The 13,969-nt window shown below is 36.2% G+C and overlaps 1 protein-coding gene and 1 long non-coding RNA gene across 3 annotated transcripts; both read left to right on the plus strand.

Annotated features, from left to right (window-relative positions):
• Positions 1 to 7,939: 7,939 nt before the first annotated feature.
• Positions 7,940 to 11,585, plus strand: LOC141597412 (EIN3-binding F-box protein 1-like). 2 transcript variants are annotated; one of them, XR_012522778.1, is made up of 3 exons: positions 7,940 to 8,268; positions 8,873 to 11,455; positions 11,500 to 11,585. XR_012522778.1 is itself a non-coding variant. In XM_074417871.1 (2 exons), exons 1-2 carry the CDS (start codon positions 8,244 to 8,246, stop codon positions 10,717 to 10,719), a joined length of 1,872 nt encoding a protein of 623 aa, XP_074273972.1. In that variant the 5' UTR covers positions 8,066 to 8,243; the 3' UTR covers positions 10,720 to 11,585. The 2 variants fall into 2 exon arrangements, 1 of the variants encoding a protein (XP_074273972.1); XM_074417871.1 differs by having other exon boundaries at positions 8,066 to 8,268; positions 8,873 to 11,585.
• Positions 11,586 to 12,512: 927 nt separating this feature from the next.
• LOC141597414 (uncharacterized) lies at positions 12,513 to 13,618 on the plus strand. The gene is made up of 2 exons (XR_012522779.1): positions 12,513 to 12,695; positions 13,236 to 13,618. It is a non-coding gene; the product is annotated as an uncharacterized LOC141597414 (long non-coding RNA).
• Positions 13,619 to 13,969: the final 351 nt, after the last annotated feature.

Here is a 13,969-nt window from a genome sequence, read left to right on the forward strand (position 1 = left end):
AAGTACTTGTTTTCATTCATAACCTTTTTTTTTTAATGTTTTCATAACACTTGTATAAGATATATTATCTCTAAACGAAGCTCCTTCCATGTCTTCTTAAGCTGCATGCATGTTTTTAACCTCACTTTTATATGTGATTCTCATCTTCCAAATGCTCCGAGCCTCCGACGGTCCGGCCTTGTTTTAATTCAGAATGCATGACGTAAAATTCTACTTTTAGAAACAAGTGTTTTGCAAATAATAATTCACAAAATATGCAATGTAAGACCGTTATACTATGTGCAACAGACATTATACATCACAGATTAAATCGATATATGTACCAAAAAAAAAAAACAGATTAAATCGATGTAAAACCCTTGTACGATTCTTCCTCAATACGACCATTTCCCTCTAGCTTACACTTAAAAAGTATAATAGGATAAATGAGATAGAAGAAAAATTGTCTCATTTATTCAATGGATATGGAAGTTATTATTTAACTAATTTTAATTTTAAGACGAATATTCTCATCTCAAGAGAGACCAGCTAACACGGAAAAACACCGATAAAGGGTACCTTGCATTGATTACACGTATAAAATAATCTCTTACCCACAAAATTAAGACAAAATTTGAATGTCAAATTGTCCACAACGTAGGCACATCCCAATTCCCAATATTGGACGACATTTGTCCGATTGATTCTACGAAATGTTAATTAACGAATTAGATTAAATCACCGATTTACACACCATACACGTAACCTTGGTCCTTGGCTTACGTTTTTTGTGTCAAATGCATGCACATTTTTAACGAAGAAAAGTTCTAAAAACAATACAAATACTCACCATTTTCTTGAATTGAAGAGAAAAAGTAAACTGTTAAACACACACTCTCTCTTTTGTTTAGCCAAATTCGTTGAACTTGCGTAAATGCGTACATAACAAAGATGTTTTAATGTTTTGAATTTTTTTCCAAAATGGGGTTTAATAACAAACATTTTAACAAAATGGGGCGACTTTGAAACTAATTACCAAAAATGGGTCCACGTAGGCTTGGTTTTGGCGGTGTTAGGGTCGGGATTAAGGTCGCTCACCGGGAGAGCGACTTGAGGTCAAACCGCCGTGCGGCTGAGCGACTTAGCGCGACTTAGCGAAAAAAAAAAAAAAAAAAGAAATTCAGAAGGAGAAGTTGATAGGAATCGAACCCGCAATCTAAAATCATACACTTCACACCCCTAACCATAATGCCCAGCATAATGTATTGACTCATTATGGTAATTAAAATACATATTTAATGCTTACTCACTATGGTAATTAAAATACATATTTAATGCTAAGAGTATTTAATAGCTGTTTGGGATTTGAATAATAATTACTAATTATAAAGTTTAAGCACTAAACTTTAACATATTAATTTGCTTGTATTAGTGGTTAGCTTCAACAAGATAAGTGTTTGTTTTGTTGAACATCATGTGTTCGATTCCGCTTAACAACTTTTTTTTTTTTTTTTTTTTTTTTTTTTTTTTTTTTTTTTGCAAAGACCAAAATCGCTGTGGGGGAGGGCGATTTGAGCTGAAATCGCTCACTCCCAAAGCGACTTGACTTGAAGTACCATACTTAGGTTTGAGTGGACTTTAAATGAGACTTTGGGTAAGGTCGTTGAGCGGGAGAGCGACTTGAATCCGAACCTAGCTTCGGTGATGACGTGGACCCATTTTGGGTAAATACTTTCAAACTCAACTCATTTCGTTAATTTGTTTGTATTTGACCCCATTTTTGAAAAAAATTCTAATGTTTTGCTACACGTACACTCTTTAATAACGACTATCATAATACTATAAATAGTCATGTAATTACCCTAATCAAATACAATTAGTGATCAAGTGACGGTGATAACCCCGGTTTGAGTGTGATTTTGTATATATAATCCTACACGAACATGCATCAAAGCGATTATGACAATTTGGAGTAGTCGATATTAATTTAGTATATTTCTTTAGGCCCTATATATTCTTTTCGGTTAAAAGTAATCAAGTTGAACTGAACTAAATTGAATGGAGATGAAGTAGGAGTTAATTTTGAACAGATATGGGTCATTTAGTTACTTATTAAATAACACAGGGATCCCAATTCATATGACCCATTGTAAAATGGGTAACTTGTTTGGTTACCCCAATTCACGTGAAATGGAATTGTAACACCTTCATTTACCAAAGTGTCTTACCAAGACCTACCTTAGTAAACGGAAGTACTATCATCCCGGTTACCCAAGGTAAAGTATATCAAATAGACCGTCAAAGAACGTATATTTAAAGTAAAAGTAGTTTAATCAATTACATAACCAAAATGTCAAAATCCAAAAGAAGTACAACTGTAAACCAATAGACTAATAAATGTGCAAAACTCGGCGGAAGCTAAAGAATCAACGTTTCGCAAGCGTCACATCCAATAACTCACATGCAAGCTCAACAACAATACTTGCTAGACTTCTGCTCACCATCCCGCAATGGATTAGTACCGCAGGTTTTGAAAACATAAAAGGGTCAGTCAACTGCATAATTAATCATGATCTACAACAACAACAAACCAATTCAATTCAATCCTGCAATAACACAATCTCCAACCTCGAAGTACAAATGTCTAAACCGCAATCCAGACCTGCCAGGTTACCCATCGCAACAGGTACCCACATCGCCAGTGGTAGGCCACAACCTTGTCACCTAAAGCCCCGCTTATCACAACGAGCGAACCCAGATCATTAACGTGCACATCCCCCTAGTGACGGGAGCCACAAGGGGTGAACATGGGGGTGAAGACCATCTCTCGACAATGGCTCCACAATCAATACCAACAATGTCAACAATATCAAAATACTACAATACTTTCACATCAAAGAAATTACACAATCACATCACTTATAATCAATCGTACAAGAGACCGAGTAGGGAAATCCTACCTTATTCGCAAATTACGCAAATCTACACAACAACGAGGCTATAACTGATCTTCTACAAAATCGTCACCTACCAAAGATAATCAAACAATACTACATCATAATTCATCACTAATCAACCTTTACCCCCGACCTAACCCAATTTAGAGTTACAACAGATATAAAGTAATTGCAAACGAAGAGAGACCAATACTTACAGATCGATTGACACAAGAATACAAAATCCAGCGACCGAAGGCTAGATTCTTGCTTGCTTGATGATTAGAGTGATTAGAGAGGGTTTAAAGAAATGTTTTAGGTTTAATAAACTGATTAACGAAATGATTTATTGAAATATATAACTCTCTTATCACCCTAATCAAACCGCAGAATGAAAAATGACTCAATAGACCAGCCACTCGGTCGAGAACCCGACATACTCGACCGAGTACGACCTACTCGACCGAGTATCGCATGTACTCGGTCGAGTGCATCGAAGGCAGTAGCCTGCCTCAAAACACATGATGACCCACTTGGTCGAGTACAGCCTACTCGAGTGAGTTCGCTATACTCAGAAATCTGTGGTATTACCGGAATTACCTTAGAACACCAATTCTCCCATATTGGAGGAAGTTGCTACAACCAAACTAACATTTTCTAATTTACATAAATTTTAAAATCATGTGCTCTATCATTTTCTTAGGGGTGTTCATCGGTCCAAAACCGGAACGGACCGGACCGGACCGGATAAACCCACGGACCGGATAACCACATATCCCAAGACCGCGGACCAAACCGGTTAAAAGGGGACCCGGACCGGACCAGACCGGAACCCTTTAGGTCCGGCTTTTTCCGCGTTTGGACCGGACCGGTACTAATTTATAAAGCAAATTTAGTTTTATTTTTTAATGTGGACCGGACCGGACCGGAGACCGGTCACCATATTTATTGGGACATGGAGACCGGACCGGTATGTATTCGACCTGGACCGGACCGGTCGGTCCGGGTCGGTCCGGTTTGCCTGTCCGGACCACTTTTTATTCACCCCTACATTTTCTAGGCATTTCAACTTCATACATGCAACCAAACAACTCCTAAATTTACAAAAATTTCACGTAGTACCTTTGAGTTTTGTCACTTTAAACATTATACACTTCGTTTTGATCCGTGAGTGACCATAACTCATATTTTCAAGTTAAAAAAATGACAATTCTTCTTCTATTTTTTTTTTAAATTGAATCATTCGGTGATTCCAGTACAACTTTAATTAGCAATCGGTCGAATACTTTATAAGATATAAAAGGCATCTATAAACTTGTTATTTGGTAAAACTATAAATTTGTTTTCGGTAATTAGTACCATTGTTATCAAAATTTTGATTTGATCCTATGATTTTACGATCTATCATGGTTATAGAATCTTACGATCCTATTCATTTGAAGTTTTCTAGAGATAGGATCAAAATACGATCCTACAATCCGATTCCGTATAAGAATATTAATCTATATTTTTAAATAATATATAACATCGTAAAATCCAAATTTCGTGTAAGTTGTAGAAACATATTTATACAATGTTATTAAAATCATTAATTACTAATATTTTATGGCTGAGTATTGATAATAAGTGTTTTGATCTTCAATTATATATGTTTTTACCAAATAAAAAACAATATTTAGTGAATCTGTAAGATTTTACGATTCTACGATCTCATTCTACTGTTTCGATTCTATCCTACCCCATCGATCTAAAGTATAATATCGATCTTAACAACATTGATTATTACTCCATCGTATAGTCCTATCCACACCATCAATTATTACGTCTAATATTCATCATTTATATAAAATAATTTTTTTTACACACTGTTTTATAAAAACTTCTATACAAAAAAGTATTACAGTAACCAACTACTCATTTCACTAAGTAATAATAACATAACTATTTTACACTTATCCTCTATATATTAAATCAACAACATTTACTCAAATTGGTGAAGTCGTTAGGAGAAGCCAAAACCTTAAATCGATGGTTGAGACTCAATCAATACGTTCTTATACCTTAAAAGGCCCCCTTACTCGAATGCCCGTTGGGTTTGGAGGTGGGACAATGGACAAGCTCACTCATGCCATGTGTTCAAATTTCACGTGTGGAGTTTTTGGTGGCTCCCAAGATTTGAGCCCGTAATATTTTAGTCATGTTAGATACTATGTGGAGGACATGATGCCAAAAAGACAATGCATGGAGAACTTATTTTGTACAATGTTGTTAATGGTATGAATTTTGCGCTCGACTTTACCATTTTTGGGATGAAGTGTGTGGGCATGAGAGAGACGAGAGGACATCCCACGCGTAGCACAAAATTCTCAAAATGGACCATTTTCATATTCCGTACCATTATCACATTGATTCACTTTTATTTCTCGTTCAAATTGAGTTCGTATGAAATGGCGAAATTTGTTGAATTTATTTGCGATCGGAAAATCCATAAACAATCGCTTACTATTAAGTATGTGTTAAGTTATTCTCTAAAGTACGAGAAATAATTTAATATTAAATTTAGTTTATTGTAACAAAAAAAAAGTCATAATTTTGAATTTAATTAGATGATTAGAGTTTAATTATAAGATAGTAATATTTTAAGGAAAAAGGTAATAGTTTAATGTAAGAAAGTTTCACTTTGTTTCCTTATTGAGATAGATACATTTTGAAGGAAAATTAAGAGAGTTTTTGTTCTCTTACTAGTAAAGGGGATTATATGATCATTTTTGGATCAAATCGTCTCAGGTTATGAGTAAAACTTTACTTGTTTGTGAGGTTAAGAAAGAGGATGCGTCAAGTCGTGTAATTTTCACATTTCTAAATTCATATATCAACATCATAATTTGGTAGGTCCACCATGCCCCATTTTTTTTGTACATAAATAAGAGGGGCGTAGCCTCGGGACTAAACTAGGACAATACGAGATAAATAAACACTTAGGACATCTTCACGAAGAATAGAACGTAAATCATGAGCAGGAGCGGATAAGACGGTAGTCGATGGAGACGAAGTAACCTCTTGATTAGCAAGCCAATAAGCAACTCGGTTGGCCTCTTTGTATGAATGGTGTATCTTTAGCAACCAACCATCTACCTTAATCAACTCTTTATAGCGCTGGACCAAGGGATGTAACCCGTTGCTTAATAGTTTTTCACCATGAAAAAAGCTAACACACGAGCTATTATCCATAAGAACGAGTAGCTTCGTTAAATGAAGGAACGAGCATGCTCAAGACCGACCAAGAGAGCTCGCATTTCAGCTCTCATTGAATTACAAACTCCACAAAAATTACCAGAGTCGTCAAGAATAACTCCACCACACTCTGCAGATCCTAGATTACCTCTTGATGCTCTATTGGTATTGAGAAGAACCCAAACAAAGGGAGGAGGGTGCCATCTAACATAAATTTCCCCATAAGTAGTACCAAGGGACGAATTGAGAGAATGGATCGAATGTGTTCTTGGATGAAGCAAATTGTTGCTGAAGAAAGCGAACATTGTCAATAGGTTTCTCATCACCACGACCAAAAACGGCATTATTTTTTCATTTCCAAATCCACCAACATGTGATAGCAAACTTCATAGGCCAATCGGAGAAGCAAAGTTAGAGGTATTGTGAACGTTATCCGAGACCTAAGGGGGAAACGAAAGAGAGAAGAATAAGTCATGTGACATGGGGGGTCCGCCATGCTAGTGCAACAAAGCAACGCCATGCCCTATGATTACTTTTTTTTTTTTTTTTTTTACTCTGTATATTCTTCGTGTGCAGTATTTTAAGCAAAGGTAATACAAATGTTAGGAATGGAGGGATTAGATGAGAATCTCATAACAAATATATAGTAATACTAGACCCTGTAAACAGGTCGTGTCGTGTCGGATTTATGTTCATGTCGCATATAAATGGATCATCTACCCCTCCATCCTAACCCAACCTATTTACTTAAATGGATCATACACTTCAACCTTAACTAAACCCATTTAACTTTCTTATAATCCAACCAGACTTGTTTAACCTATTTATTTTTAAATAACTCAATTTTTTCTTACTTAACCCATTTGACTTGTTTAACCAAAAAGACCTAGTTAACCCAAATGACATATTCAAACCTTTTTACATCTAAGATGACTTAATCAAAGTGTGAAAAACAAAACTACTACTTTCCTTTTTTAATTGTTATCCAGTAGTCTAGTAAGAATGTAGGATTTCAACATCTCATTTGGATATTTCTTTAACTTGGTCTATCACTATATATGATATAAGAGCAGTTAAATACTTAAATAGGTTAACATGTCAATCCAACTTTAATTTAACCCATTTAGATTAAATGGGTAATTCGTGTCATAAGGCCCAATCCTAAACTCGACCCATTTGATTTTCATGTCGGGTTCTTGTTGACCCAACTACTTGAATGTGTCAAAATGTCTTAACTCAAAACCCGCTAATTGTGTGTTGGGTACATATCGGAGAAAAAAGAACATACATCGGAGGTACTACATCCAACTTTTTTATTTTTTGAGCATATATGTATTTTTTTTGAGCTTATTGCCTCAAACTTTATTTGTTTTTGAGCATATATATATTTCTTTGAGCATATTAAAGTTTATAAGTTAGATTTTAATATTTTTTCCGTCAAAACTCAAATTTAACTAAACTAGTATGTAATATTTTTGAGTTTTATTGTACTTTTTTAGAGCTTAATTTTTAAGTGAATAAACTCAGAAACTTTATCGTAAAACTCAAAAACTTTAAAATAAAACTCAAAAACTTGATTAGAATACTCAGAAACTATAGAATTGGAGGTAATACATCAGATGTATAATCCTCTTACTGTACATATCGTGTTATCAGATATGATCACTATTTGGCAGCTCTTAATCGAACATAATCAATGTCCGAACTTTTAAAAGTAACCCGTACATTTTTTTTTAAATTAAAAATCTTACATAATTCAATATAGGTAATTGTTTTTAATATAAAGTATCATTATCACCACCTTAAATAATTCCATTATCATCATCTTTATAATGCAGCCATAATCTTGTGTGTTTTGTTTATATATCTAATCTAATGAACCTTCCACTATATATATATTTATAAACTTGTCTTCCCTACTCACCTAAATTACACACATTTTCACACCAAAACATTCAACTTTTTTCTCTCAATCTCTGTAATGTGCTCTGATTTTTAACATGCACTTCACAAATTCTACTGAATTTTGCTTTTAATTTCTGGGTTTCTCTTCATTTTGTGTTTGAATGTTAATTTCTCACCTGGGTTTCATCCATGCCTCCTCTTTTTAATTACAGTGGTATGTTAATGTTCTTACTTTCTTTCTTAGTTAATTTTATTGGGTATTTTATGATCATCTTGAATTATTCTTTTTCTCAATTTATGTAATTGAATTTGCATGCAAAAATGAAATATTTTTATGTTGGATTAGTGTATTTTTCTTTGCATGTATAGATTGTTGTTATTTTTTTGTGAATTACTTGAAAAGATCAAAACTTTAGGAATTTTGGCAAGTGTTGGTTTATATGCATGTGCAAATGAAGATTATAAAATGTTGTTCATGGTACTTTTCTAATTGAATGATGTTATGAAACTGTGTTTTTAATTAATTTTACAGTTAATTATGATTAGATGATTAGATTTGAGCTCATTTGAGTTGTAAATGTTGAATTTTGGGTTTATGTTGATTAGTTTAGTTCATTGTGGTAGTTGGAGTCTCTAGCTCTTTCCCTTTTAGGTAAGGGAGCCACAAAGTAGTTTAGATGCAAACCGGTTTCGAACCCAGGTCATGAGTATCACCACTCGATAGTTATACCAGACATCTGAGTCTCTAGTTCTTATTTTCATGTGCTTCTTCAGAGTTGAGTGTTGGATTAAGGTATATTTATCACATATAATTTCAGGGGAAGATGAAGTAGATAGTGAAACTCGGTTTCATCCTACTTCAATGGCTCATGAGAATGTATGCAATCCTGGCAAACGGCTGCGCCTTAACGCTCCATTGGTACAATGGAGCTCTAGATCTAACCAAATTAGACAATCAAGTATCAATGTTCTTCCTGATGAATGTCTCTTTGAGATTTTCAGACACTTGCCTAGTAAAGAGAGAAGCATATCTGCTTGTGTCTCAAAACATTGGCTTAATCTCTTGTGTGGCATCCGCTTGTCGGAAATGTACCATACTACATCTGAAGATTATAATGTAGATGGTTGTCTTACAAGGTCTTTATCATGGAGTGAAGCTACTGATACAAGACTTACTGCTATTGCAATTGGAACATCTTTTCGAGGTGGATTAGGGAAGCTTTCTATTCGGGGAAGCAACCCTGTTCGCGGTGTGACTAATTTTGGTCTTTTGGCTATAGCCCGTGGGTGTCCATCGCTTAGATCTCTTTCTATATGGAATGTCATGAATGTTGGTGATGAAGGACTCTTTGAGATATCCAAGGAATGTCATAAGTTAGAGAAACTAGATCTTTGCTCATGTCCATCTTTCACCAACAAGGGTTTAACTGCTATTGCCGAAGGTTGCCCGAATTTGGTTGCTTTTTCGGTGGAATCATGCCCTAACATTGGCAATAACAGTATAAAAGCTATTGGTAAAGGCTGTCTTAAACTGAGATCTATTATAATTAAAAAGTGTCCGTTAGTCGATGATCAAGGGCTTGTAAGTTTATTGTTACCCTCTTCAGTTTTGCCAAAAGTTTTGTCGAAAGTAAAGCTTCAGGCCTTAAACATTTCTGATTTTTCTCTTGGGGTCATTGGTCAATTTGGGAAAAATATCACTAGTCTCACTCTGAGCAATCTTTGCTATGTGAGCGAGATAGGGTTTTCGGCCATGGGAAATGCTGGAGGATTAATGTCGTTAGTGTCCTTGTCTATTGCTTCCTGTTCGGGACTGACAAGTTCGAGTCTTGAAGCTATTGGCAGGGGTTGCTTAAATCTCAAACACACCTCTCTCCATAAATGCGACTGCTTGTCGGATGATGGATTATTGGCATTCTCAAAGTCGGCTCATATTCTTGAGAGCATGCATTTGGAGCATTGCCATGAAATTACTCTACTAGGGGTGATATCTACTCTATCCAGTTGCAGTCCAAAATTCAGGTCATTTTCTTTGGTTAAGTGCACGGGGATCAAGGACATCGATGTTGAAAAAAACATCCGGAAAACTTGCACGCCTCTTAGATGCCTTTCTATCAAAGACTGCCCTAACTTCGGTAGCCTTAGCTTGAAAGTTTTGACAAATATGTGTTCTAGATTGAGTCAACTCAGCCTGGTTGGACTATACGGATTGACCGACAATGGGATTGTTACTCTTTCCGAGAGCGGTCTAGCCTGGCTTGTTAAGTTGAACCTCACTAAGTGCATAGATTTGACCGACGAATCTATTCTAGCCATTGTTAGGCTACATGGTGGAAAGATCAAAGTACTGAACCTTAATGGGTGCAGCAAAATAACTGATATGAGCTTATTTAGTATTGCAGACAGTTGTCGATACCTCAAGGATCTCGACGTCTCAAAGTGTGGGGTCACAGACTTAGGCATTGGTGCTTTAGCTGACTCAAACCTACACCTACAGATTCTTTCCATATCAGGCTGTTCTAAGATATCGGACAAGAGCTTACCCGATCTTATCCGCCTAGGAAAGAGTCTTATTGATTTGAACCTCAAACATTGCAGCTCACTTAGCATCAACACTCTTGATTTGCTCGGGGAAAGTCTTAGGCGATGCAATATTCACTATTGATGCAAGAGAATGACATATATCGCCAAATGTGTTTCAGCGTGGAGATTATCGTATCAAATATGAACCTCAACACAGCATTGCAAGTTTGCAAATTGCAACACAGTTATGAAGTTACAGTGACCATATTTTGTGGCGATATCAACCACATTTATGGCACACTGACACAGTTAAGGTTAAGGCCGCAGCTAGCAATTCCGAAATCAGGATCCAAACCAAGTTTTGACAATGGTATAACGATTGACATCAGGTCCTAACTAAGAATTGATAACTTGACGGCAGTCCTTTGGTTATTTTTATTTTTAATTTTTTTTCTCCGATTATTTCTTGGTGGCGATTTGTGGGAATGTGGGTCACTATTTTTGCAGGCTTCAAGAGCCTGCCCTGTTTTCGTCTCTCCGACAGGATGACTGACCGTCTGGCCCTTGGAACTTCCATTGCTTCGCCGAGTTTACAATCAACACATCCTGGTAAACCCTGCATCACAAAAGGCTGGTACCAATTCCGCACCCATTTCCTTAAATACTGCGTTGAATATCCGAACATGGGTTCAACCCCAACGGTGAAGACACGGAGTAAGATGGTATCATCCGGTCGAACCTTTGCTTCAAGACATGCCTTGGACTAAGTCACAAGAAATGCTTTGATAGCAGTTATCATCTGAAGTCTGTTTCAGAGACCTTGAGTAGGGAAAAGCAATTGTATGTTCCTGCTGTTGTTTCGGGTTCGATTAGTGTTAGTTTTCACTAATAGTTCTATAATCTATAGTTATTTATCAACAAGGTTTTCTTTTGACAATTTTCATTCTTCCTGTTATAAACATAGACCATTAAAATTTAAAGCAAAATGTCTGAAGTTTTATCGGATTTTATATAATGGCACACCAAAATGTCGTTCCATGACAGCTAATCTCCCTTAAGACGTACCTTATCCCATCTCCGTCTTAAATGAGAATTTGTGTTGTATCTCCATGTACAACAGTTATTTACCAATAGTCACTACTGTTAGTATAAGTTCATGTGAAAAAGAATCAAAAATGTGCAGAAAAGGAGAGGTGAGGAGTGGGAGACAAGAGTATTAGTACACCAATAATTGTCTAAACTTTTTCAGAGCAAGGTCAAGTCATTTGATGAGATGGGATAAGGTAAAACAGTAAAAAAGATCTCAATCTATAAAATCTATCTGTTCACTTTAACTTCAGCTAAAATCCATCATTTCCCAAAATCCAAAATCCAACTAGCAGTACTACTACTACTAGTACCATGGTTTTAAATCTCGGTATCGGTATAGTCGGTCCTTAATCGGTCGTCACAGACGGATTGCGGAGAATCTCGGTGATTTCTCGGGCGATATCTCATATCGGTAGAGTGAAAATCCGATACAACTCGGCCGAGATTTTGAACCCTGTTACTGCATTCAGTTTTCTGATGATTGACAAGTCGATAAGTGATGGTGCTCATGAACCGAGTTTGAAATCTCGTAATTGTATATTGGCCTTAGTTCAGGCTTAAAGCAGAATAAGAGGGATCAGACATACGCAACATATATAACATATGATGATAAAAGGGAAATCTCGGCCATTGATAAGGTAATGGAGAGAATCCTGACTCGTGAAAAAAATGATGAGTGTTTTGGAGAGGTGTTTTGGACGGTCGAATAGTAAGGCCGAGTAACATTGTGGGTCCCAACTATACTAAACTGTTGTAGTGTACAGTATATGACCAAAATTCACAGTATGCAGGGTACTAATGCTCTTTTTGAAAGCTATAAACACCAACCACAAATTCAGAATAATCAAGTACCCAATTACTTGAACCATAAAACCTTGAATTCTAAGTTATTTAGTATTCAACAATTATCCATAAATGTATGCTACAGTGGTGTAAGTAAAATGGTTTTAGTAAGAAGAAGCTGCAATAATTTATGCAGGCTGTTTCTGTTCTGCATTCTTTGTATATCTCCCCTGCCTTTCCTTTCAGGTAACTTCTGTTTCACATGCATGATTTGATTCTGTGGCGGAACTAGGGGGCTAGTAGAAGTTGTCGCTCCCGTAGCAACGAATATTATCTGAACTTTTTTAAGTTAGAATTCACTCTAGCGAGTTACTCCCTTTGTTTTGGTCATTTGTTTCTGAAAGACCCATTTTGATAATTTTGTTGATAATTTAGTCTGAGATCGGGATGAAGCTAAGCACAGACTGACCAGGCTATATGGCCCGGCGAGTTTTTTGGGAAAAAAAAAATAAATGCAACTACTTTTTCCCAAAATTAAATAATTGTGATTAGTAATATAGGTAAGATCAATATAATGTTTTGGCCTAGGTAGAATTTGAACCTAGCTTCGTTCTTGGTTTGAGACGATATTATTTCATCGCAACCACGTCATGAAGGTATTCAGCATCGACATTTAGTATGACAATTTCAACTACGTTACAAGGAAGATTTTGCGACAACTTATGTTAGCCGAAGTCAAATCATTTATAGTCGTCTAAGCTTTACCTATTTCATTTGTGTTAGTAGGTATATCAGAAAGCAGAAAATTGGTAATAGGGTCAAGGCCACCAAGGTGTACAAATAGATGTATGAATTGCAGACCATGCATGGCTGTTCTTGTTATTCCACCTCACAAACTAACTCCACACGAAGACGAAAGCTACTACCTCCTTTCTTGGAAATGCCGGTGTCACAACAAGCTGTTTCACCCTTGATCTATTTATTTAGCTACCTATTGTACTTCCTCTGTCTCAATCATTTGTTTAGACTGAGATATAATACATTTTGTGTAATGAGGTCTGAAGCAGTACATCTCGTCCCAATCACTTGTTTCCTCATTCATCAACTTTTAGGTGATCAAATGCGGGTTTGAGCTAATAATAATCGTGGGCTTGCTGGTTGGGCTTAAATGGTTGTCTTATTACAAACTTTGTCATATGGATCGAGTAGCTCCATACTTTGTTGCAGTTAGGCCCACTGTTTTGCTTACATTTTGGTTCAACCATTCATGGTTATGCAGCATTATGGCCCAACTAAAAGGTGATCAAATGCGGGTTTGATCTAAACATGAGTAGGGTAGAGCTCCTGTTAAATTTTTGGCTCACGTATGAGCGGGTTAGGAACGAGTTAGCGGGCTAGGCTTTTGAAAATTTCTTAATATATCTTTATCCGTATCCGCTTATTTTGCGAGTTGGATGAGCCAAATTCAGATTAAGGGGCGACTCATGAACAACTCTATCAGCTGATTTTCTCACATTTTC

This window comes from Silene latifolia, chromosome 8 (genome assembly GCF_048544455.1).
Source record: "Silene latifolia isolate original U9 population chromosome 8, ASM4854445v1, whole genome shotgun sequence".
NCBI classification, from domain to species: Eukaryota; Viridiplantae; Streptophyta; class Magnoliopsida; order Caryophyllales; family Caryophyllaceae; genus Silene; species Silene latifolia.